The 27040-nt window shown below is 43.2% G+C and overlaps 4 protein-coding genes and 1 long non-coding RNA gene across 5 annotated transcripts in view; 2 read left to right on the top strand and 3 right to left on the bottom strand.

Moving 5' to 3' along the window:
- The window catches only part of Rca1 (Regulator of cyclin A1), a 1701-nt gene extending 843 nt beyond the window's left edge, over positions 1-858 (top strand). The window contains exon 1 of the mRNA XM_064692799.1: positions 1-858. This exon is cut by the window's left edge and continues 843 nt beyond it. Within this exon, the coding sequence (XP_064548869.1) occupies positions 1-591 (591 nt within the window). The 3' untranslated portion in view covers positions 592-858.
- The window catches only part of LOC135435636 (uncharacterized), a 54117-nt gene extending 52829 nt beyond the window's left edge, over positions 1-1288 (bottom strand). Inside the window, exon 1 of the long non-coding RNA XR_010437402.1 lies at positions 1137-1288. This is a non-coding gene — a long non-coding RNA (uncharacterized LOC135435636). The remainder of the gene's footprint in view (positions 1-1136) is intronic.
- Positions 1289-1558: 270 nt separating this feature from the next.
- Positions 1559-9744, top strand: l(2)k09022 (HEAT repeat containing 1 homolog l(2)k09022). Its single transcript, XM_064692768.1, has 4 exons — positions 1559-2818; positions 2880-3148; positions 3746-7531; positions 8337-9744. Exons 1-4 carry the CDS (start codon positions 1650-1652, stop codon positions 9491-9493), a joined length of 6381 nt encoding a protein of 2126 aa, XP_064548838.1. The 5' UTR covers positions 1559-1649; the 3' UTR covers positions 9494-9744.
- A 1237-nt stretch (positions 9745-10981) lies between these two features.
- Positions 10982-15699, bottom strand: LOC135435657 (sodium/hydrogen exchanger 9B2-like). Its single transcript, XM_064692825.1, has 5 exons — positions 15265-15699; positions 14839-14950; positions 12666-12911; positions 12434-12606; positions 10982-12372 (listed from the first exon to the last, which is right to left on the bottom strand). The coding sequence occupies exons 1-5, from the start codon at positions 15577-15579 to the stop codon at positions 11095-11097; spliced, it is 2124 nt and encodes a 707-aa protein (XP_064548895.1). The 5' UTR covers positions 15580-15699; the 3' UTR covers positions 10982-11094.
- A 3847-nt stretch (positions 15700-19546) lies between these two features.
- Positions 19547-27040, bottom strand: LOC135435630 (sodium/hydrogen exchanger 9B2-like). Its single transcript, XM_064692797.1, has 6 exons — positions 26908-27040; positions 23594-23853; positions 23150-23264; positions 21253-21504; positions 21018-21190; positions 19547-20953 (listed from the first exon to the last, which is right to left on the bottom strand). Exons 1-6 carry the CDS (start codon positions 27023-27025, stop codon positions 19673-19675), a joined length of 2199 nt encoding a protein of 732 aa, XP_064548867.1. The 5' UTR covers positions 27026-27040; the 3' UTR covers positions 19547-19672.

The following is a 27040-nucleotide window of genomic DNA, read 5'->3' on the forward strand; positions in this document are numbered from 1 at the left end:
ACGCACACGGTGAAGCGTGGACGCATGCTGTCCAAGACCCTGAACAAACACTTAGTGCCATTACAGCCTTCCAATGCCATACACAAACCAAACAAACACGATAACTACATGAACGTGCCCAAGGACGACAATTGCCTGCTGGTGGAGCAGATGCAGCGCATTAAATGCCCGCGCTGCGGCAAGTGCAGCAGGGTCTTTTACAGCCAGGCGGCTGAGCAGACGCCACAGATGAGTCGCCACGGGCCGCACAGAGCTGCCCTTTCGCAAACATTACCACACGTGTACTCCTTCAGCGAGCCGAAGGCCGCCCTGACGCGCTTCTATTCGCTGGATGAGGTGAAAAGCTCGCCGGACGAGAACGATGCCGCCGCACCGCATTCCATTGGCGAGTGCACCAGCGTTTTTTGCAAATTTCGCTTTTGTGTGCACTGCTGCTGCCCGCCGCATCCTGGCGTCAAGTGCCTGGTCACCGAGCTGGGCACGCCCTCAAAAGTGATGATGCCCAGCGAGAGATTGACGCCGCCCAAGCGCAACCAGAACTGCGACTACAAGCTCAGCCGCAAGAACTCGCTAAAGCGTTTAAACTTTTAAGCAAAGCAACAGAAACAACAAAACCAATTTGAATCCTTAGCTTTAGTTATCGAATATTCAACTGTACCAAGGTTTTTTACATGTTTAACTAGTATTATAGTCGTCCACATCTCATTAGTTTCGCGCGTTCACATCTCAATGTCATCAAATTTTATTATTCTTTGCTGTAACGTATGCTCAACATTCTTGTACCTCTGTGAGATTAAATAGAAGTAAGATACTTTTTACATTACACGAACAACGAAAATAAACAAATTTGTAAACAAATATCTTAAATGTTCTATCGGAAACCAGGAGAAATTCAACTCTACTTCAATCATTGAAATATTACCAGCTTACAATAATGCCAGTTGGCTTGCAATGATTTAAACCTAAAGGGTTGTCATTAAATATTTACTTATTTGTAATAAAATGATTGACTTCAATTAAATGTCATCACAGCATAACAGCTGTGACGGCATAAAGAGTCGTGAAACAGTTAAAACTATCGATTAGCCTGCAGCACACTTCGATATTATTATCAATATATTCATTTTATTACTTACCGCCGAAGCACGTGTGAAAAGTTGTTTATTTATGGTAGAATGATTGACTTCAATTTAATGTCTTCACATCTGTAAAATTCCGTTCTTTTAGGTTTGATTTAACACTTCTTTATTTTTCTAGCTTATATTTATTTTTCGATGTCCGAACTTAAGTCTCGACCGCACCAATTCAATTCAAAAAGTACCTTCTGCCGATTCCTGGGCATCGATATGTGTTCATTAGATATCGATAGACCATAAGTATTTTATAACATTGGCCTATTTATACTATTTTATAACATTGGCTTACTACTTTATTTACGTTATTTACACTACATAGCACTCCACTTTAACTTGTGACGTCATAAACAGTCGTGAAACAGTAGAAACTATCGGTTAGCCTGTAGCACCTTTCGATATTATTATCGATATAATCATTTTATTACTTACCGCCGAAGCACGTGTGGAATAGTTACTGCCCATTTAACATTTATTTTCCTTCAGTGTTTTTACACGCAAAGGAGCTGTACAAAAATGACGACGTCATTGGCTCAACAGCTACAAAACTTAGCTGCTCCGCAAACGTCGGTTACGTTAGCGGATGCACGCAGTCGTGCCTCAATATTATTCAATCCAAAGGAGGCAGCGACCAAAGACAGACGCGCCATCTACGAGATCGGGCTGAGCGGCCTGCTGGAGTTGACTGCCTTTAATCCAACATTTAAGGAGTTCCAGTTGACGCTCTTCGATGAGGCCACACTCACGCTGGAGCGCGCCGTCGAGCAGTCAGATGTCAACAAGTTGCTCGATGCTTCAATAGCGAAATTTTTGCGTCTCTTGTCGCCTTATTTTCTGCTGCGTCCGGCGCACATGTGCTTTGAGTGGCTGTTGCGCCGCTTCCAAGTACACGAGTACAACCGGCAGGAGGTGATGGCCTTGATAATGCCCTACCATGAGACAAACACATTTGTGCAGGTGCTGCAGACGATGCGACTGCGCCAGTCGGACGAGGATTGGTTCTGGCTGCGACGACTGCAGCGACCCGGCGTGCCGCTCTCCAAGACGGCCATAGTAAATCGTGCAGCGAGCGTGCCTGCGTTCCTCAGCTTCATCTGCCGCAGCACCCGCAAGTCGGTCAAGGAGCTGGGTCCACGTGCTCATCAGCTTCAGGCGCAGCTAAATTTCTATGCCACAGTTGTGGTGGGCGCCCTGCAGACGGCCAAGCCGCTCGAGGACTGGCACATTGCCACCATACTGGAGTCGCTGCTCAAGGGCCTAGTCTCGGACACCGTAGACTATGTGGCCGCCTCGTACGTGATTGTCGCACAGCTCGTCTCTCGTACTAAGCTCAAGACAAAGGTTTGTGATGCGCTGCTCGAGCGTGTGGCCAACTGCACCTTCGAGCGCCTGCACACGACGGCGCTGCTGCTGCTCATCTGGATACACGACAAGCAGCAGGCGGCAAAGCCGCAATTCACGCCAAAAACCATGTTGAATCTGGTCTGCCAGAAATGGCTAATAACGGCATTGGCCTCGCTGGCCAAGGAGAACATTGCCATTCAAGCTATTTGCATGCCGCTAATGCGCGGCGCCGTTGCGGCCATACGTGAGGGAGATGCCGCCACAGCTTCCCATCAGCAGTTCCTCGACAATCTGTTGGCTGATGTGCCCTTCTCCAAGCCCACCGCTCAGCAGCTTATCAAGTAAAGTCATTAAACTCGTTACACTCTAAATCCCTCAAACTTATAATTTGCTCTCTTTCAGTTGTTTCCTGGACACTTTTGTGGACATGGAAGCTAAGCATGAATCAACGCCCATGGACACGAATTCGAATGAGGATGAAGAGGATACTATTATCATTGATTCGGATGACGAAACGATGCCCGCCAAGACTAATTTCCAGACATGGTACACAGAGTTTCTGGAGAAACTAGAACGTCGCTATCCGGAGGCCTTTGACTTGAGCGTCAAGGCGGCCTTAAGTGCCAAATCCAATACGAGCAATCGACAGAAGGCCTTAAAACTGGCATTGGGTAAGTCGAGCTATAACATATAAAAATTGTAGTAACTATAACATAAGAATACCATTTGGGAGCTCCCAAAGGATACTAAATATACCCTGTACTAGTTAAAAATCACTTTATAGCAAACGTAATATTGTATGTAACAGACAGATAGAGGAAACAATAGCCCCACTTTCACAAGAAATATTTTCATAAACGTTTATTACATTTGTTAGATTAGGAAAAATCGTAATTTGAAGATACGCCTATCCTTTTAAAGATTTTATATGATTTTATAGATGTATATAATCTTAATAATCATCAATTGTTGAGACTATCTAACCATATCGTTCTCTTTGTCTGTATAAACCCTTTGATCAAACCACTTGTTAGTCTGTAAAACTTCTTTGTACGAGTTAGTCTTCCTTTTGCATTCATATTTATTTAAAATTATTAAAAGCTCTCATTTCCTAGAGCAACTCTTGGAGAATAAAAAAGCTATATCTATATATTTTTATTGTTCAGCCTAACACATTAAATTAACATTTGCCCTAAAGAAAACTGAATCTCAGCTTAAGTGAGAATGAAACTCTTCCATGCAAAACTCTAACTCCCGCTTTTCCGCAGGCTTTCGACTCAACACAAACGACGAGAAGGCGAAACGGGCATATGAGAAGCTCTACCATTACAGCGCCGATTGGCGGCTGGGCGCGGTGCAGCAGCTGCTGCAGAACCTGAAAGTGGCCAAGCGGCGGGAGCGCAGCTATCGTCTGCTGCAGGAGTGCCTGCCCGATCGGATCAAGGACGATAGTCCGGCTGTGGTCTCGGCGCTGCTCACGCTGCCCACCGTTGACTTTGTGGAGATGATGGGCGCCGCAACATTTGCCCAGACGCTGTGCGAGCTGCTGCAGCGGGCTCAGCAGCAGCGCCAGACGCAATGGGATGCGGTGGTGCCGCAAGTGGTGCAACATCTGACCACAGCTGCAGTCAGCGACAATTACGATACAAATCTGCTGCTGCTGGCCCTGATGCCCTATCTTTTTCCCTGCGATGCACTAAACGCCAGGGAGCATGCCGCGTTGTTAATCATATTGAGCAGCAATTTCGCCAGCAAGCTGCCATTTCTGGGGCAGCTGGAGGTGAGCACGGAGCATGGCGAGTTCAATGTGTGGCTGCATCGCAAAAAGTTTCTCGATGTCATCGCCAATGTGACGCAGGCGGGCAAGCAACAGCTGGCGCTGCTCGAGAGCGTGGAGCAGCATGGTGGCGTTGCCTATCTGCGCGGCGAGGCGTCCCAGCTGACCCATCTGCTGCTGCTGCTGACAGCCTATGCGAAACGTGAGCTGACCGCCGCAGAGAGTCTGCACATGCTGCAGCGCATGGGCGTCTACACGCAAGGATTTCAGTTTCGTCTGACCAAGGAGAACGCCAGCAGCAGCAACAGCAACAAAAACCATGTGCCGCTGCAGCTGTACGCTGACTTTCTACAAACCGTGGCCAAGAACACAAAGTTCAGCGAACTGGCAACGTTGCCCTGGACAGAGTTAAGCGAGGAGCTGCGCCTGTGCCTGCTGCTGCTGGACACGCTGAGCAGTCGGGTTTATGCCGAGCAGTGTGCGCCCGCCGAGCGCAGAGAATGGACGCGCGCGCTCAAGGATTGCCTGAATCACATGCTGCCCGAGGCGCACCACAAACTGGATTTCCTATGCAACTTCTATGTGTACGAGACGCTGCCCGAGCTGTACAGCAATGCCGAGGATTATGCGCTTTTGCGCGTGCGCGGCTTTCAGCTGCTGCAGGCGCTGCTGCGGCCGCGTCCGGCTGTGGTCAGCTGCAGTCTGTTGCACGTGCTGCGCATCGCGAATGCGTGCAATTCGCCGCTGCAAACGTTTCGCCAACAGGCGCTGGCCACGCTCCAGCTGCTCGATCTCAAGCAGCTGGACACACATGTGGCCCATCTGGTCGAATGCCTGCTGCAGCGCCAGAGCGAACTGTGCATGGATCACGAACAATACGCGCTCATCCTGCACACGATATTGCAGAGCAGCAAATGCACGCCGCGCGAGAAGCTGCTGCTGGCCAAGCTGCGTCGCACGCTCCTGGAGCTTGTGTGCGATGTGGCCCAGCCGGCCATTTGCACCGCCTCGCTGCTGCGGGCGCTGAAGCACATGAACAACGAGACGCTGCTGTCGGCGCTGCTGCCGCTGGGCGAGGCAGCGCTGCGGGCGGTGTCCAGGAACGTTGCCAGCAAGGACACATCGCAGCTGGCGCAGCTAAACTGGCCACATAGCGACATCTATTGCGCTGTCATTGAACGCTTCGAAGGCGCCGTGGGCCTGGACGTGCTCAAGCACCAGCCCGCCGCCTGGCAGCTGCTCGAGGCTAGCTTCAAGCAGCACACCACCTATGTGCAGCTGGAGCAGAAGCTGCAGCCGCTGCCCTGCGTGCTGCTCAACTCGCTGACGCCGGAGACCTACGAGCAGCTGCAGAGCCAGCATAAGGTGAAGTTGTTGCAGCTTATTGTGGAGGCGGCCACTGCATCCGACAACGATAGCATCTTTCTGGCGGCCCATCGTCTGCTCAAGCGCTGCAGCATCGAGTGCCAACCCCTGGTTGGCATGTTGTCCAGCATGTGCAGCAAGAGCACGCGCATCATTCCGGCCAAGCAGCCGGAGCGACGACGTGGCCAGCCAAATACCAAACTGGATCTGACCTGTGTGACCTGGAAGCAGGGCATGACTTTGCTCGAGCTGCTTGAGCACAAGAAGCAGCTGGTGGGCGCCGAGCAGCTGATACCCTCGCTCTTTGAGCTGCTGCAGCTGTGCCTGCAGCTGGATGAGCACAGCGCTGCCGAATATCCCAAACAACTGATCCTCTCCAGCCTGCTGCACTGCTGCGACGTGTCGCAGGCGGCGGGCGTGCAGCTGTCCAAGGTGCTGCCCGAATCCTGTTTCCGCATCGAGCAGGTGGTCCAATGTCTGCGCAACACACAAAATCCACAGACGCAACAGCATGCGCTGCTCTTCCTCACGCGCTGCGCCGCCCTGTATCCACAGCAGGTGCTGCACAAGATTGTCGAGATCTTTACGTTCGTGGGCTCGACGGTGGCGCGCCACGACGACGCCTTCAGTCTGCACATCATCAAGAACGTGGTGGAGACGATTGTGCCCACGCTCTTGCTGCAGTCTGGCGCCCAGCGGGAGCGCCTGGTCATCGCCGTGCTGAAGGTGTTTGCGGACATATGCACGGATGTGCCGGTGCATCGTCGACTGCCGCTCTACGACACGCTCTTCCGTGTGCTCGATCCCCGCCAGCATCTGTGGCAATTCCTGTGCATTATCTTCGAGTCGCAAATGCTGCTGGAGCAGGCGCCCGCACAGTCGGGCAAGCCGACCAAATCCTTGGACAAGTCGCGCGTGGAGTTTGCCCGCGAGCTGACGCTCATGTTCGAGCAGCCCGAAATCATACTGGACACGTGCATACAGCTGCTTGACTACCTGGCCAAGCTGCCCATCAACAAGGAGTCGCAGGGCCAAGCCCAGGCAGCCCCCGGCAGCAACATCTCGCCCGAGCAGCAACTGTTCGATGTGCGCACGCGCAGCTTCAAGCAGCTGCGACACTATAAATACCTCATCATGGACTATCTGTCCGGGCTGAGCAGCGCCGTCGAGTTCCAGGCCAAGCTGGGCAGCCCCAAGACGCAACAGCTGGCCCGGCTGCGGCCGCTCTATCAAAACTTCATACTCAAGACGCTTGCCTATGTGGGCGTGGTCAACAACGCGCTGCAACTGGCGACGGGCTCGACGTCGCCCTCGCTGGAGAAATATTGGCGTGTGCTGGTGAATCATGTGCACGATGTGCTGGACAATGCGATCGGGTTGCTCTCGCCCGAGTATTTCCTCAATGTGATCACGGAGCTGCTGCAGCACGAGCTGATCTATGTGCGCATTAAGGTGCTCGAGCTGCTGGTCACCAAGCTGACGCCGCCCAGCGATTACTTTGCCCACTCCCAGGCGGAGCACTTCGGTGTGCTCTTCGAGCCGCTGGGCGCCATCATTGACGGCGTGCTGGACACCACGGGCGGCAGCAATGCCCAGCAGGCGCAGCTCCAGCAGACGGCGCTGCACGCCATGCAGCTGCTGGCCAATCGTCATGGACGCGACTATGTCGAGGAGTGCCGCACGCTTCTTGCCAAGCTGACGCGCATCACCAAGCGACGCGCCAACGTACCCAAGGCTGTCGTCGGCAATGTGGTGCTCACCCTCGTCGAGATCTGCGGCAGCATCAAGGCACACGCCCTGGCCCAGCTGCCCAAGTTTGCGCCACAGCTAACCGAATTGCTCAAGGAACAGGTGCAGCTGCTGCTAACCCAACGACAAGCGCCCGACTATGTCTGCTCCGCTCTCGTTACAGGTGAGTCTTATAGCATATATATCAATGTTTAGCTTGCTGAAAAGTTGGGATGTTTCTGCGCAAAAGGAAAGATGCATGTCCCACAGTGTATTAAGTTATTGATCAGGACGACGAGCAAGGGTTTTTAAGCAAACCTCGAAGTATTAGCTTTTTGTATAGTATACATAGTTAACCTGGGAGGTATCCCCTCCCGCCTTAACCGTTTAATTGGAACATTTTTTAATTATACCCTGAACCCATTAAAAATTGGTAAAAGGGGTTTAATGTATTTATGCAAATGTATGTAATGACAGAAGGAAGCATATCCAAAGTATATATATGCTTGATCAGCATCAATAGCCGAGTCGATCTAGCCATGTCCGTCTGTCTGTCCGTCCGTCCGCCCGTCCGTCCGTCCGTATGTATGAACGCAAGGATTTCAGAGCCTATAAGTGCTACAGACTTGAAATTGGGAGCGTAGGTCCTCCTAGTTTTTAAAGACAGAGTCTTGCGCTTTGGTATATACACAATTTTGTATGCCATATTATAATCCTGGAAATTTCAAAAGGATCGGAATGTAAACCCCGGAATTAATCAAGAAAGATTTTACCATAATGTGGGGCAAAAGGAAGAAGGAGCAGAGCGTAAGCTGCGGACACGTGTTACACTAGGCCCAATCTAATCTACGTACTATAATAAAATGATTCATAAATAAAGGGAATCCATTATAAGACTGCATCACTAGAAAACCGTATAGGATTCGGATTCGTCTCAGTAATTCTTCCGCCAAATTAACTTCTGAATTCGTCCTGCCTTTTACTTAAAGCCATGCACAAGCTATTCCTGACATTGCCGCTCTTCCTGGGACCCTATCTGGTGGATATTATCGGCGCGCTCATCAGACTCTCGGTGCAGCTGGAGAGTGCACAGCTGGCGCTGGACAAGCGCACCCAGGCCCTCAAGCTGCGCATTGTGGACGTGTGGACGGCGGTGGCGCAGGGCGTGGAGGCTCGCATTTTGGTGCCCAGCTGTGCGAAGACCTATGAGAGCCTGTTGGAGGCGCAGGCCTACGATGAGCTGGGCATGCTTATGCGCCAGCTCCTGCTGCCCTGCATCAAGCACAATGGAAATGCCGACCTACAGGCCGTGCAGGAGCCGCTTTCTGAGCTGTTCCTCCAGGCGCTCGAGTTCCGGTTGCAGGTGCGCGGACGTCAGCTGCAGCGGCAGCGCATTGCGGATATTGAGGCATCCGTGATTGAGACTTTTGTGGCCTGGATACTTAAGTTGTCCGAGACGAGCTTCCGGCCGATGTTTGGCCGGGTACACAAGTGGGCCATTGAGCGCAAGGATCTGGAGCCGCAGCTCACCTACTTCCTGCTGACCAATCGCATTGCCGAGGCGCTCAAGTCGCTGTTCGTGCTCTTCGCCGGCGATTTTATCGAGGATGCCGCACGGCTGCTGCAGGAGCACAACACATTGCGCCAGGAGGTGGCCGAAGATGTGGACGTCGAGAACGTTGTGGAACTGCTGTCGGCCATACTCAGCACATTGCATCATGTATTCCTGCACTGCAGCAACGACTTTGTCAACGATCATCGGTTCCGCACGCTGATGCCCCCGCTCGTGGATCAGCTGGAGAACAGCTTGGTGCTGGCCAGCGATCGCGAGCAGCTGCAGCAAACGCTGACCGACTGCATTGCCCAGCTGGCTGCTGCCACCAACGATGTGCTATGGAAGCAGCTGAACAACCAGGTGCTGCTCAAGACGCGCACCAGCACGCCCGAGGTACGCATCCTGGCCTTCAACACCAGCGTGGCCATTGCCCGCAAGCTGGGCGAGAGCTTTGCCCCTCTGCTGCCGGAGACGGTGCCGTTCATAGCCGAACTGCTCGAGGATGAGCACGATCGTGTCGAGAAGAACACGCGCACTGCCGTCCAGGAATTGGAAACTATTCTCGGCGAGCCCGTGCAAAAATATTTATAAGCTCAGCTCAAAGCTTCTTCAACTAAAGATTCATTTATCCACTTACAATTACCGAGATCATTTTAATGGATTAACTTATGGATTTATGCTATGCAAATCCTGTACAAAACTTGATTTGTACAGAAGTATTTTTAAAAGGATTTATCCGAAGTACTTCCGAGTATCGAGATTTTATAACGCTTTTCATCAACAATATGATTTCTAATTTTATTCAAAGACAAATAATAAAAAATACTATTTTTGCAAATTTATTTGATTATAAAGTTTACCATATATATATATATCAGGAGCTATATCTATCAGCCTTAACGTACTTTAAAGGATCTATGTACTTTTTCGGAAATATCCATCGCCATGCAGGAAAATGGAAATGACAGTTTATATTTTAATCGTCCAATTTGCTTAAAGCCTCTTTAAGATATATAAAACGTTATGCAATCAATCAACACAATCGATTTTGAATATTCCACTCACACAGTCGGAAAATGAGTGGAATTCTAAAACTCAAGTTAACAAAAAGCACTTGTTTAGCAAAAAACTAAGTTTATTATCTAGAAAATTGCCCAACAAATTCAGTTTAGTAGAACACGAGTCTAGTTTTTATACATAAATTATTTACTATTTTTTTTTTTTGGCTGTGTAAAGTTTTTACATTTGCAACAATTATTTCTCTTACTTTAATGATGACTGATGTCATTGTAAACGAGCTTAACAGCCAATACAGCTGACTGCAACGGCTACTGCAAAGCTCTATAAAAAAAAAGTATATTCAACAATAGCCCATAAAATATATTTGTAGTCAATTGCAGCAGGTTGAAGCCTGAGATGGGAAAATGATTTATAAGAAAAATTATATCTAAATTATTGTCTCACATATATTTTGCGCACAACTTACGAATTTTTGCGCACAAAATTTCTGTAATGCAATTTAGAAACCTGCCTGAAAGCTGATTGGCAATTGGCAAACAATGTAAAATATATTTTAATATTGGGAATTGTAAAAGCGGTAGTTAAATTAATTCGTATACACATATTTTATCGTGGGAGTGTTTTAGTTAAAGGCGTTACCTATTTCAGGGCATCATTTAGTTGCACTCTTGGGCTATAAATTTACCTCAAGTAAGATATTTTTGTTTTATCTATACAAATCGGGAAGCTACATACCAAATTTGATGTCTCCAGCTCTTATAATCTACAATATGTGCTTTAGAAACGTTCTTCCAAAATCGATATTTATCGAAATGGAGGAATGTATCGAGAAAAATATATAAGAACGTTCTATATACAATATAGATGTATACAAATTTATAAAATTTAAAGTAATTTTAGCTCTTACAGTTTCCGATTGGGCGAGATATTGTACAGGTAGATCGCTCAGCTTTTCCGGATTAAGAATAAATATTTATCGAAGGGGTGCAGGAACATGTTATAAAACGCAAGACTGAAAAACTGTCTAACTAAACTAAATCAAACCGGTTCGAACCAGGTGTAATTGTTTTTAATTTATTTTTTTTTTTGGCTTTTATTATACAATGTAAAAAGAAATAACAATTCGTTGGGCTTAGGAATAATTGGCGCCTGCGTTAAATTTGTCTCCCAACTTATTTGTTGTATGGAGTGTATGAAAAGTTTGGGAATTGTGAATTGCTTTGTGTATTATCCTGTGTCTGTTTGTCCTGCGGCAACTCGGGATCCTCGCGCTCCTCCTCCTCGTCGATAATGCTGATGTCGCGTATGGAAGGTCGCCGCCAGCCAGTGAGATTCTGCTGGGCCTGTTTCGTCTTTGTCAGCATCCTGGGGCCAGTCACGGATATCAGGATCGCGCCCAATGGAGCTGTCAGCAATATGCTGAAAATGCAAATGGTCTGAACTGTTTTGGCCCAGTTGCGCTCCTCGTCTGTGGCATCGGCGCCCAAATGCCTGAGTGCCACAGGTCCCAGGGCAGCCTGGACCGTTGCCTTGGCCATCCAGGACAGGCCCACAAAGAACTTCTCGCGCATGTTCAAGCGATCGCCAATGGCAATGGCAGCTGTGACCAGGATGCGTATGACGACGCCTGTAAAAATGCAGAGGGCACCAATGTAAAGCAGGCTCGGATCCAGCTCGCGCAGCTTGATCGTGGCGCCCGTCACGCCGAACAGTATGGGCTCAAAGATCATCCAGAAGATCTCGAAACCCGTGCCCACCGGATTGTCATCGATGGTCCAGCCATCCTTGCACCAGTAGTAATTGGATATGAAAGACGAGAAGACGACCGCCAAGGGACCGGCGCCCTCGAAGCCCAGCTTATCGCTGCCATAGATGGCCACCAGGTTGCCGATGAACAGCAGCAGCGTGCGCAGCGGCACCACGTAGGCGTCGCCCTTCTCCGGAAAGATGCGCGCCAACAGGCCCCAGATGAGGCCGAAGCCCAGGCCGGCAATCAGGCAGACCGGCACCTGGGCAATCAGATAGAGCTGGCCACGGTCCGAGAACATAATCGTGCTGATGATCCCGAATATGGCCACGGAGATGGCATCGTCCACACCGGACACGGCCACGACAAGCGTGGGTATGCCCTTGGCCACGCCGTAGCCCTTGGTGCGCAGCCGGAACAGGCAGGGCACGACGACGGCTGGTGCAATGGCTGCCATAATGGAGCCCAGGAGACAGCCCCAGATCCAGGGCAGGCCGAGCAGATAGTGGGACATAACCGCCAGAACACCGAACTCCACAAACCAGGGCACAATGCCCAACTTGAGTATTGTTTTGTACACCTTCTTGAAGGCTTGCGGATCCATTTCGAGGCCAGCTCGAGTCAGAATTATGGTTAAAGCAAACTTGCGCAAATGGGCCGTCACCTTGGAGAAGTCGCCGTCGAGATTCACCCAGCCGACGTTCTACCAAAAATAAGGAAAACATGAAGCAGCTAAAACACAGACACACAAACCGGGAACTCACCTGAAACAATAGGCCCACCAGCAGCATGCCAATGAGGCGTGGCAGGGTGGCCAAGGACACTAGATAGCCGCCAAAATTTGCAGCCACTGTGAGCACAACCAGATCAAAGAGCTGACCACCCGGCGCAGCCGAATGCCCAATGATCACAAACGAGACGATCCAAAGCAGCGCACCTGGTATAAATATGTATATACTATATGCTTAATGGGAACAACCAGAGACTGAAGCTTACCGATGCAGATGAGCGAGACCAGGCGGGAGAATGTCCTGAAGGTGGGGCACAGCGGATAGGGGAAAACCTTTTGCCAGAATGGCGGCTCCCATGACTCGCTCGGCTCCTCCTTGCGGCACTTCAGGCAGAAGTTATATATCCATGACTGTGCCACGTAATTGCCATTGCTGTCCGGCGATCCCTGTACTGCCTGCAGACTGTTGTATTTGGCATTAAGCACGTCGAGCGCGCTCTGTCTGTAGTTCTCTGCGGCACGAATAGACAGACATTATCAAGGATAGTCACTATATACATATATAGTCGCTACAAATTATCATCTAACACTAATTGGGTGATAAGTGTGGCATCTGCATATCTTGATAGGAAATCGGAACGTCACTTCCCGGCGGCACGTTAATTGTTAATGCCAACAATTTCCGATATCGAAATTAATTGACATTCGTTCCATAAGTTTTCAAGATTTCATTTGCTTTTGCTAACTGACATTCTGAGGTCTGAGGCCCTCGGTAGGTCTTTGTAATTATCATTGCCATCATTATTATTATTATCAATATTATTGTCCATAATTCTGTACTTAAACATATTGCTCTTTGTATAATTAATATATTTTGGAATGTCTTGAATTAAGAATTCCAGCTGTGCAAATATTTCATGTTCCAAATATATATATATAGATGTATATATATATATTTTTTTTTTATTTTAAATAATTATTATTAAATTTTGCGATCACATGTTCTTAAGTTAAACAAGAGGTCAAGTAGGGCATTTTTTTTTTTTAATTTTTCACAAACAATATCTATTATTAAGTCTGCATTTAAGTTGAACTGAGTTATTCCTTGCAAAACTTAATATTTTTAATTCTTATCACATAAAGTTCTCTGAACCTTTTAAATAACTTTGCCAATGCAGCAACCTAAAATTCTTTAAATTATACTTTTTTTGGAGGGTTTTTAGTATTTTGTATTTTGTCCCCCAATAGGAATATGATCTATAAATTTAAAATATAGGTTCTCATGTACCACAAAAGTTTATTTAAAATTCTCGATAATTTGTAATGTTCATAATTTATCGAATTATTAATTATATTTACTCCCATGTTTTGAGCATGTCTCGAAGGTAATAAGAGTTATTAATTCCGATCTAACGATAAGATGGGAAGTTGTACAAGAAATAACTTGCCAATGTTACCCGAAATATTTCTCGTCATATTTATAGTTCCGATTTGAATGAGCTAAGCACAGGGTATCTCCCAGTCGGTTACGCTCAACTACTTGTACATTTTGCCTATGCGATTTCGCATTTATATGTAAGGTTGAGGAAAACGAACTAATTAAGACATCAGTCAATATTGCTCTTGGGTACAAACATGCACACTAATGTGACGAGATTATGTACTCAAATAGAATGAATCACATTTTCAACCATTAACGACATTCTGTGTCAATATTTAAAACCCCCCGAATTTTAAATATGTTCTAACACTTGCTGTAGATTGTATAAACTAATTGACAGCTAATCGTAGTTCACATAAGATCCATATTCAAATAAAAATGCAAATAAGTAATTAAGTGCTTAATTAAATAATTTGAATTACCTAACAAATATGCATTTTTAGCAAACTAACAAAAATTTATGGCTACATCACAATAATAATATTCATCCGAGAATCTGACTAAAGCTACACTAAAAGAAATAAAAAAAATATTTTTTTACCATTTTTTAAATTTAAATAAAAGTGAAAAAAAATGTTTAAGTGTTATATCACAGATAAGTATATTTATTTAAAATGTTATTGAATGTAGCTTTGCTCAATTTTAATATTATTATTGTTTATTAATTTTGAAAAATACAAAAAATTCTATTTAAGATATTCTCTTACAATTCTCGAATTGAGAATTAAGAATTAGGAATTTTTCTTTGAATTCTCAAATTCTAAGCACAATATTAATTTTCTTTTTTTATTAATTTTTTTTAAATATTAAATTCGAGCCTTAACTTTATATATATATATTTTTTTTGTTGCTTAATTTTTCATATCGAATTAAATTCTGACCTACACTTAATTTTTTTTTTTTTAATTAAATGTTAGCCTTAACTTTATATGTATACATATATATATATTTTTTTTCTTAAATTTTTCTTTTCGAATTAAATTCTGGCCTTAACTTACCATAACTATTCGTCGAAACACGATCGCTGTCGTTGTCATGGGCCAGTGTATCCTTGAGGATGCTTCTCCTGCGCCCGGGCGGTCCGACCTCAAGGGGTGACTGTATTGAGCTCTGTGCCGAAATTGAATTTGTTTTAGTATTTTTTTTATAATTTTTTTTTTTTTTGGGTAGATTGTGTGCTTTGATTAGTTAACAGTGCGCGTAAATCGCCAGGCACTTGATCACGGCGATCACTTGAACAATTACGAGCATCATTATAAATGCCGTCATCCGATATCTATTATATAGATGTGCACTCGTGTATATTATATAGTATGCGAGTGTTACGAGTATATGACTGGCATAAACGAATAGTTACGATCGTAATCAGCCGGAGCAGGCGCGCACTTCTAATCGATCCGTCACATCACTTGACCGTAACTCACCTGCGATATTTTGCGTGTGTGGGCTTGGTCAAAGGCGGGATTTTCGTAGCCGGAGTTAATAATGGAGCCCAGCGCCGGCGGCTCGGAGACAATGCTGACACGCCGCTTCGGCTGGCTCTCGATGACGATGGTGCTCTTGTGGTTGGGCGACGCTGTCTGCGCCTCATTCCCGGGCACCGCCACCGGCACATTGATGGCTAGCGTTGCGGGTCGAGCCGTGCTGCTGCCTGGCACGGTGGTTGTCGGCGTGGTTGCGACTGCGCTGGGGACTGTTGCTGCCGAGCCGGACTCATCGCGATCCGCATGGGTCGTCATCGTCTTGTGGCTCTGCAGGATTATGTGACGTTCGAGTACTGCGATTTATGGAGCTTATCGCCTGCTTACGATATACATCACACACTTCGCGCTCGATTATCGTAATTTATCCGTTGCGCGGGCCTCACAACTAGCCCGTTCGGCGTTTAGCGTTCAAATAAATTCATCAGCGCGCGTTGTGCTCGATTCTGAGCTCAGCTTTTGGGTAGGGTGCGGGCTCAATGGGCACCAGCTGTACAAGTGTGTGTGTGTGTGTGTGCGTGTGTGTGTGCGTGTGGCATGTGTGAAAAGTCTTAATGCTTAATGCAAACATTTATTATTTTATACAAAAATAATCTATCAGCTAGCCATAAAAAACTTAACAAATTTTTTTTGGCAATAATTAGCTTTAATTAGTTGACGCCCAAAACTCAAAAAAAAACTGGGCATGGTCGCGGTCGCTTGGCATATGTAAAGCTCGTCGAGCAGCTGTCGGTTTTCGGCTTTGATCGGTTTGTTTGTCATTTAATTGTGACGCATTTTGTCTAAACAAATTCACGTGAGCGCCCCGCAGACAATCGTCTCATAATAACGAGGCTGAATTAATTATTTAATGAAATTTGTTACTGTATCGCATTTTTTCTCCCTATCTCTTTTATTTGTGTAGCCTTTGAATTTTGGTTGTTGTTAAATCAGGCTTTTTTTGTTATACCCCGCACAATGAGAATCGGTAACATAAAATTGATGCGATTAGGTTACGCAAAAGACAAAGAATGAGAACTTCAATAGCATCAAATAAATATATTTTAAACATGTCAGGGTAACTATTTAGCTACTATTTGGGGTGCATTTCATTGGCAACTACCTTTTCATTGGGGTAAAATCTATGTATATATTTTTTGGTGTAATGTTGATTTTGGCGACCTTTCCATGTTGATTTTAGTCATTTGATTTTGATATATTACAACAATTTTCACGTTTTCATTTTAATAAATTAAGCTCTGTACCTCGAGGCAACCATTTATTCAATCTTTAGGCAGATTATATTAGTTTATTATATTATATTATTATATTAGGTGTATAAATTCCAGATTAATCGCAACTTTCTCGCTCTTCCGATTGTTTTGTTGTATTACAAAAATTGCTGGAAGAATGAAGAGTAATTCTCGTAAATATCAGCAAAGGAAAGAAACTATTTTACTTTAAGTATCGGAACTTGCCTTTTCTTGTTCTTTACACACAATTTGGTTAGGCAATAATAAATATTTATCTAACACAAATCTTATTTGATTCACCTAAAAAACAGCAAAGTCTTGGGAGGAAAACTTTGAATATAGGAACTCACATTTCCTTTTCGGATTAGGCACAACTTATTTACGCAAAAGGTAAATCTTAGCCTTGAGTTTATTTAATAAATGTTAGGTTAACAACATATTCTTGCTTTGGAAGATAACGGTTAAAGGTTAAAAAATAAAGATAAAGGCGATAACTAATTTTAATGTATTTTGCTCTCGTCTAATCCCAACTTAACGCATGCTATTTTCCAGAGTATTCTAAGACTATGTTAATACAAAATAGAAAATAAACAATTCAAATGCTTTCAGGCTTTGTTAACAAATAAATATATCTACATGTATTTCTATGCGCATTTAACAACAGTTTATAGAGTATCTCTGAGTTGACCACTCCCGGCTGTTCCGACTGTTTTTTGTGTCCAGAATTTGGCATCAAGTCATGCGGTTTGTTAGATTAAATCCAACAAAGCATCTCGCCTCATGTGTGGACTGGTCGAGCACTTTTTTATTTGCGCGCTGTCATTTAAATCGTTAATTATACAATTTTATTATTTATTGCTCGCGCAATGCCCCAGCCCCGATTAAAAGCTCATGTGCAAAAACTATTAACTGTTAACTAGAAAATTTTCAATAATTACATGAATTTTAAATAATAACTAAAATGAGTTTGGCTAGCAAAAAAAAATGGTATGTAATATTCATAGCCAATAAATTCGCATAAATTCGCTTCACATATGGAAATTGTTTATAAAATAAATTGAGAATTTGATCGATAATTAAAGCTGGTTTGTGAAAAAAATAAAATAAAATGAAAAGTTTTCCGAATTGAGGAATTTGTCACAACAATATGTAAAATAAATACGTGTAAACTGTCACGTCAATGAATATGCTTTCAAATCAAAAATAAATGAATCATCAAACGTCTCAATCAAAGAAATATATTTCGCTTGACTCTTGTTTTGATGTTCAATTAAGTATGTCAATATTTAACTTTTTTCGTTTTGGGCAATATAATTTTATCATAAATTGTGTTACGCATAGAAGAAGACGTCGTCCAGCTCCATAGAGAATATGTCTATTCTTGATCAATATCAACAGACGCGACGATATATATCCAAGCCCCTCTGTCCGTCTGTCTGCTTCTATATAAACTAGTTTCTCAGTTTTAAAGCTATCGCCATAGGTTGCATAGGTATAGGTATAGGTCCATGGGACAAGCTGGGTCGGACCATTAGCTATATAATAAGCTATGAAAAACTTATATACTTTTCAAGATATATTGACCAATCCTGCCAGTTAAAACTAGACTTACAATACTTCTCATATATGTATACAAGCCTGATCAGCATCAGACTAATATATAATATAACCTCTATACAAAGTATCGGTCGAGAAATGAGTTCTTGTTTGAAAAACTCACCAGACTTTCAAAATATCTCTTCACTATGCTCCTCATGTAGCTGCTTAACCGTAAGCCACCTGTCTAAAAGGTATTTAATCTTCGGCCTGTTGAAGAAGACTTTCCATCTGTTTTTTTATATCTTAGAATTATTTTCGTTATACAACGAATTCACGGCGCTTGGCAACAAACCAGTTTTGATAACATATGAAGTGTCTTCAAAATAGTGATAAAGCCTTAAATTCTAAGTAAATGTTAGCTTTAATTAGGCTTTCCAAAGAACTTAATAATACAGAGTTCTTGCTACAGTTTGTATTTCGGCAAAAAATAAGTATAATAAGTACGTTCATCAAAATGATCAGAGTTACTTTATTTAACCTACGATATTCGCGCAACGTGCTTAAACATACCAGAAATCTTTAAATTTTTATGCGATATAATAATAATAACAGTAGGAACTTTCAGAAGTCCAAATTGATGCCCTATATTACGAGTTCATATTTTATAAACATTTATTTTATTATCTTCAATTTTATAAACACAATTTCGTATATACAAATATGACTAACAATACGAGATTTTTCGATGAATATATTTAAATTTAAAATATATTTTTAGTAAATTATAATTTCGTATTAATATTTTATATTAAAATGAAAACATTCCAGAAATGAGAGATTTTTGCCGAATCGGGAAAAAACTATGGACCCGAAGCTTTCTGATTTTCGAAAAAAGATTGTGTGCCTTTGTTAAATTTAATTGAAGTTTTTTTTTTTATTTAAATTTTTAGTTTAAGAAGCTAGTTTCAGAAAAGCCAAGTCTTTTCTTAATCTGTTTGTTAGCCCTTAATGAAGAGCTTTTTAAGCAACCATAGAATTAATGTAAGGCATATGATCCTACTCCAAAAAGTATGCTATGGAATATGAATAAAAAAAGGCAGCTCGTCGACTTATAAAAGGGCTACAGCGGGCACACGAACCTTAGCTAAAAAATCAAAATCGAATAATGAAAATGACATTTTTAAGCCCACTGCAGAACAGGGTTTCAGGTTCGAATCCCAAACATAATGCCCAAAAAAGGAGACGGTTTAAGGGCATGTGAACATATTAATAGGATTAACAATTCTAAAAGATAGCTCTCCATGTTTGTAAGATAGAGCTATCTTTACATTTAAAGAATATAATCATGTGAAAAATAATTATTTTTCTTCAGTCAATCTCACATCAGCTTAGCTTCGGTTTTCGAAATAGGATAGGATCTTCAGACATCTACCCATAATAAAAACACTTGTTAATCATTTAAAACTTATTATTTATTTGGAATGCAACTCCACTATGCTAAATACTGTATAATAACAATCAACATTATATCTTAGTCGAACAAAAAACTGGAGCAGGGCGCAAAATACGCAGATAGGAATTTACTTATTTGCGGTATATGATAAATTAGTTAAATGTGCATTACTCTGCGTATTGTCGTCCGTTTGCTTGTCTCTAGGCAGCTCGGGATCCTCGCGCTCCTCCTCCTCGTCGATGATACTTATGTCGCGTATCGAGGGACGATGACTGCGACGCCAGCCGGTCAGAACCTGGGGCTGCTTCGTCTTGGTCAACATTCTGGTGCCGGTTACGGATATCAGAATGGCGCCCAGCGGAGCTGTCAGCACGATGCTGAACACGCAAATGGTCTGCACAATTTCAGCCCAGTTGCGCTCCTCGTCTGTGGCATCGCTGCCCAGATTCTTTAAGGCCACGGGCCCCAGAGCAGCCTGCACCGTCGCCTTGGCCATCCAGGAGAGGCCGACAAAGAACTTCTCCTTGGTGTTCAGGCGATCGCCAAAGGCAATGCCGGCTGTGACAAAGATGCGTATGATGACGCCCGTGAAGATGCAGGCCGCTCCAATGGAGACTGTGTGCGAATCCAGCTCGTTGATCTTGATTGTGGCGCCGGTGAGCCCGAAGAGAATCGGCTCAAAGATCATCCAAAAGATCTCGAACGCAGTCGATACGGGATTATCATCGACCTCCCAGCCGTCCTTGCACCAGAACAGATTCGATACGAAAGATGAGAAGACGACGGCCAATGGACCGGCGCCTTCGAACCCGAGCTCCTCGCTGCCATAGATGGCCACCAGGTTGCCAGCGAAGAGCATCAGCGTGCGCAGCGGCACCACATACGCGTCTCCCTTCTCCGGAAAGATCCGCGCCACCGAGCCCCAGATAACGCCAAAGGCCAGGCCTCCCAGTATGCAGACCGGCGCCTGGGCAATCTGATAGCCGACTCCCTTGTCCGAGAACATAATTGTGCTGACAATGCCAAAGATGGCCACAGAGAGCGCATCGTCAACGCCGGCGACGGCAACAACAAGCGTGGGTATGCCCTTGACCACGCCGTAGCCCTTGGTGCGCAGCCGGAACAGGCAGGGCACGACGACGGCTGGCGAGATGGCGGCAATGATGGCGCCCAGCATGCAGCCCCACATCCAGGGCAGGTCGAGCAGAAAATGTGACATGACCGTCATGATGGCGGCCTCCACAAACCAGGGCACAATGCCCAGCTTGAGAATGGTCTTGTATACCTTCTTGAAAGCTTCCGGTTCCATTTCGAGGCCAGCTCGAGTTAGGATTATGGTTAAAGCGAACTTGCGCAGATGCGCCGTAACTTTCGAGAAGTCGCCGTCGAGATCCACCCAGCCAACGTTCTGGAAGCAGCAGGAAAATCATAAGAAACTGACGAAATATTGGGAATGGAGACTTGCGACTCACCTGGAAGAGTATGCCCACCAGCAGCATGCCAATCAGACGTGGCAGGGTGGTCAACGATATCAGATAGCCACCGAAATTGGCGGCCACCGTGAGCACCACCAGGCTAAAGAGTTGACCGCCCGGCGCAGCTGTGTCCCCGATAATCACAAATGCCACAATCCAAAGTAGCAGACCTGCAGGAGGAGCACAAATCCGTTGAGAGAGGAAGGGAGAGAGAGATAATATGCTCACTCACCAATCAGAATAAGAACAATGAGACGAGAGAATGTCCTGAAGGTGGGACACAGCGGATAGGGAAAGATCTTTTGCCAGAAGGGCGGCTCCCACGACTCGCTCGGCTCCTCGCCGCGGCATTTCAGGCAGAACGTGTAGATCCACGAGTCCTCCACATAATTCGCCCCGTTGCCGTCCTGCGAGTTCGGCACCTGCTGCTGATGCCCCTGGTACTTGCCATTGAGCACATCCAACGCACTCTGCCTGTAGTTTTCTGCAATGGGTAGCAAAGATATACATATATGGTATATAAAGTATGCCGAGTGCAGGAGACCTACAAGTTGTGTGTACTCTGATTACGAGTCTATAAACAAATTATATCATCATTTAGCATTCGATTCTAATTGTGTCTGGGACTGAACATACAATCATCAGAACAAGCGTGAAATCAATTGAACAATTGCCCGACTATGAGATATCCTCTACTTTTGATATGATACGATTAAATGACAAAGTACTTAATGATCCCACAGAAAACTGTCTCTTTCTCGTTGCTTGACGCTTATAAATATAATTATAATTATAATTCTCAACAAGTTATCGTTTGTAATCCCAGAGTGAAATTCTCTGCAATTCTTCTAGACTCGAAGCTTCTAATGATATCTTGATAACATATACAACAATTTATGGATATATTACATTAAATTAATGATAATATGAGATATTTGGGATAAGTTATAATATCTTATAACATCCTATCATATAGATATTCGTGCATGATAACTGTCCTTTTTTGTTTGATTAATATTTAAAGTTTTACAAAATCCAAATATTTCGAGTTTTAGGAGGTTCATCAAGAATTCAATGCTCAATATACCCCGTTTCACGACTGGCACTAAGCTCGATTGTCTGTGTTTTCAAGTTTCGAATGGCAACTGGAAATTGGAAATCACTTTCCGGACTGCTAATTGATAATGTTAACGGTGCGATGGCAAATTAGATTGACAATAGAAGCACAAGTGCTCAAATAGAAACCTATCGTAAACGTATTTGCTTTTGCCAACCGTCATGCGTTGGCCTTCGGTACCTTCTTTGAAATTGGCATATATATACATGTATATGGGAAAGCAGCGTCAGATAGGTTTTTTGGAATGCCCCCAAGTCAACAAACCGAATGATTGATGCCTGCTGAAATCTCGCTTTAGACGGAAAATTCCTAATATTGCGCATACGCAATGTATGTCAATAGGTTTTTGTTATACTCTTTGTCAAAATATATAACGCATAGAAGAAGTGTCTCTGACCCGACAAAGCTTATATATTCTTGATCGTTGATACTGATGAGTCGAGTTGATATTTATATTATTTATACATTTAAAATTCCTAATATTGCGCATACGCAATGTATGTCCGTGTGTTTTTGTTATACTCTTGTGGAGTTTGTCAAAATATATATAACACATAGAAGAACACGTCTCTGACCCGATTAGGCTTATATTTTCTTGATCAGTATCAACTGTCGGGTTGACCTTTGACTGCCTTTTCTAATGCAAATTAGTCTCTTCTTCTGTGGGAGGCAAAGCCAAATGAAATGGACGACAATATCATATAGCTGGCATATGCACAGTTCGTCAAAAAATAGTTTCCTGTATATAAAACTTATTTGATTTTCGTTTAATTTATATCGAGCTAAATCTGTTCAATTAGACTAATATATAATGAACTCTATTAAAAGAACTTGTCGATTTACTTTTTGTATAGAAAACTTTTCTGTTTTTTCTCCAACAAACTTGCAATTAAGTTGCATTATTTACCAAACAATTATCTGGAAAGCCATATCTAATCGGACTACTATATAAAATAAACTGTATGAAAGCAGAGCTCAATAAACTTTGCATTGATAGCCGATCTTAACTTACCATAGCTGTGCGTTGATCCGAGATCGCTTTCATTATCATTATTATGCAGCGATGTTTCTTTCAGTATGCTCCTTCTTCTGGATGGTCCGATTTCGCTGTGCGAATGTGTCGAAGTCTAATTGAAGAAAACAAAACAAAAAATATGTTGAAAAGATTAGGCATTTATTGGTCGTTCTGAAATCCCAGACGATTATCTGTGCGCCCATATCGCTTTGGCCAAGAAATTATCAATATAGGGGCTTTGTGCTACGACAGTCGATTCCCATGTTTATGGCCAGCACGTAAATAACACACAAATCCAAATTTACGACCACATTAGCCAGAGTTGGATCGTAATCACAATCGGCGCCAACAGCACACGCGGCCCCAGTCGACCATTGACGACAGCCCCAGTGCCAGTACCAGTCGCAGTCGCAGTCGATGACAACCACATTGTCGACTCACCTGCGATATTTTGCGTCTGGGATTCTGCTCGAACGCGGGATTGTCGTAGCCGGCGGCGCTGGCGCCGGCGGCGATCGTCGGCGGATCCGATATGATGCTGACCCGACGCCTTGGCTGGTTCTCGATGGCAATTGTGGTCTTGTGGCTGCCATTGCCATTCGGCATCGGCGAGGTGCGGATATCCGGTATGGGCAGGGTTGTCAGGCTGTTCTCATCGCTGCTGGCGCCGGGCTCCCCGTTGGCCGTCATCTTCGTCTGCGCTAAAAAGATGCGCCCGTTTATCAATTTATAAGTATATCGATTTATAGACTCCGAAACTAATTTCAGTTTTTTGGTTTCGCCCCAAGCGTTACGCGATTTTTACAACTATCTCGTTCGACGTTTAGCGCTGAAATAAATTCATTATCATGCGGCGTTGGCGTTTCAGATCGCCACATTGTGGGAGTTGGGCAGGGCCAGCCGGGCGTGTGTGAATGTGTGTGTGAATTCGACACAGACTTGTGAAAGGGTTAAAGATTAATGCAAATATTTGGCCTTAAATACATAACACATATTACAATACATTAAGCAAATAAATTAAACAAGAAAATATTAATAACAATTAGCTCTAGTTCAATTAATTCAGCAACTAGTTTTAGTTGGTTTTAATAGAATATATGGAATAGTTAAGTATCTATATATATGTATGTATGTATATATGCTGAAAGTTGGCTGAAGGTCAAGGATTGATAAAATTACAAAACAAATTGCTTTATTCCACGATCTCAAATATATCTTAGCCTGGCAAAATATAAAAAATAGTATAAAAATCACATTTTTTTGGTAATAGTTTTGTTTATAATCTCGCTAACCGAATTTGTTTTGTCTGTTTATATTGTCAATCGCCTTTTGAGTACTTTTTGAGTACTACTCATTGTCACTCACCATCAAAAGTACGCTCTACTTTTGGTGCTCTGGCAAATCTCTCGTTTAATCTGGATCTGTGCACTTATTTTACCAAAATCAAGAGTATTAAGCTTTTGAATCCACTCACTCTCTTTTTTCTTTTAAATATATATAAAGTTTATTTTTAGCTGTTACTAGATACTTTATTTCAGCTATTCCAGTGCCGCTCAAAAAATCCATAAAAAATAACAATTTTGTGTCGACATAAATTGCCAATTTATGGCTCAGTAACAGTAGAACTTGCCTATAGAGAACATGCATCGAACATTTAACGAATGCTTTGCAAAAGTCACAAAAGGTTGAGTAAAGCTCAGGTTGGGCATAAATCTAGTTCGCTTTAATATTTCGATTTATTTTATATCTATATGCAATTAAATGCAACTATCAAAAGTTTAGCGAGTAAGTCACAGATTTGTCATCATATTTAATTATGCAATTGTCATGCCAAATGAGGGGATGATTTATGGACTTTTTATGAGCCACTAAAATGCACGAACACTTAGTTGACGTCGGCAAAAGATACTCAATTATTTGCATTGCCTAAAAACTAACCGAGAGGCCACCTTATGATGAATGGCAAAAATATTTGTTGCCTGGCTTAACATAAAAGTAGCTAAATACTTTTACTTTTTACTCGAGTCCGAACAAAGATAGTAGCCGAAGATGAAATACCCTGGCATTAAGAAGAATTGCGATATATTAAAGTATATTCAAACACACAAAAGTACTCTCTCTTAAAGAAATTTGCTCTTTAGTTAGGAAATATAATGAAATAATTTAATAATAATATAAATAATATATTTCGTCTTCAGCTAATTCAGTTTTAATCAAAATAGGTTTCATACAAAGCTTACTTAGCTCAATATTCAAATACAAAGATACACTATATATTATCAATATCTTAGCCCGAGCTCAATCCAAATGCTATTCAAAGTTTTTTCCTTATAAAGTCCAGATATAATAATATAAATGCCCGAAATTCGTTTCTTTACCTTGTCAATTTCTGATTTTTATATGCGTTTTCAATTTATGTGCCTGCTAATTAATCACTTCGAGTTCGTAATAAGCATCTTGTTTATTTTATTCACGCTCTAATAAAGCTACTAAATATAAATATGTCCATATAATTATGTACATACATATATATCAGAGGAGCAATCAATGTCTATTTGCAATCAAATCTGCATAATTGGCCAGACACGTTCAATGTTTTCAATTTTCACCTGTAATTAACGCCATTTGGACGTTGATATGAGTAATTCGCAAAAATTGATACCGACAATATTTATGATCACAACTGATTGCGAGTTCCCATTCGTTTGCTCTGGGACAACAGTCGTGCTTTGTATGCGATGCCCCCGCAAAGAAATCGCATTTAGTCTAACCGAGCTTTTGGCTTGGGGGACTTACAAGAACTCAGCTATGAAATACCCTTTACATGTATATAAATAAGTTTCGAGATCTTTTACTCAGAATATATAACTTAATATTTTGCACCAAACTTATTTTGAGGATAGCTACAAAGAGCTCAACAGAAGCTTTTAGTAGCTTTTTAAAGCTTTAATGTGCTTTTAATGTGCTTTGCCAATATTTACGATTTGGTATTTGTTTTAATGTATTTAGCATGTTCACAAGCTTCTTATACTTGCAACCTCTTGAAAGCTTTAATGTGCTTTAAAAGCTCCGTAGTACAAGCACATATTATGTTTAAAGAAGCAAGAAAGCTCCATTCGAAATATCAACTCAACACGTCCTATAATTCCATTTACCCAAAAAAAAACCCTACAAAATAGCTAAAAACATAAAAGCTAATAGCAAATGAAGTAATTGCACTTTTCAAAACTGTTTGGAACTTAAGTAAATTAGTCAAATTAAGTGCCTAGCTTTTACAGCCCGCCTTTAGCCATAACGTCTTCAAGTAGCTGTCCAGATCAAATATATCTGTAATATTTTATGACGCGCTGCATTGAAGCTTACAAAAACTTTCAAGCTATGGTATATATTGAAATAACAAAGGCTTTTTTCGATTAAAGCTTTCATGTCAGTTGCTGGCTTTATTGAACTATTTCAAGCGATTCGAACCACTGTGGACTTACGACTCGGTTCTAATTGACGATTGTCTGGCAAGTGCGTTGACAAACATTTCTACTGGGGCCATCACGTGCTCCGGCCGGAGAATGGCGAACAAAGCTGTTTAATTAGCATGCCGGTGTCATTTGTAGGCTTTTTCACATTTATAATTATACTTATTTCGATATCAAATAACTCACAAAAGCCTCGATCACGTGTAAATGGCAAAAGCCAACTGGAGCATGTAAAACAACAAAAATTTATATTTAAATTTCCTTTCTTTTTGTGATTGGGCTTACATAATACCTTCAGCTGTGTGTGAGTGTTCGCTGGCGAATTTGCCTGCGACTTAAATGAGAGCTCGTCTATAAATCGCGACACTTGGCTGCCAATGCCTGACCTTGCCAGAGGTGGCATACCACGAGTAAAAAA

Source organism: Drosophila montana, unplaced genomic scaffold, assembly GCF_035044405.1.
Source record: "Drosophila montana isolate Dmon_TW-CO22-7 unplaced genomic scaffold, ASM3504440v1 contig_3640_1, whole genome shotgun sequence".
NCBI classification, from domain to species: Eukaryota; Metazoa; Arthropoda; class Insecta; order Diptera; family Drosophilidae; genus Drosophila; species Drosophila montana.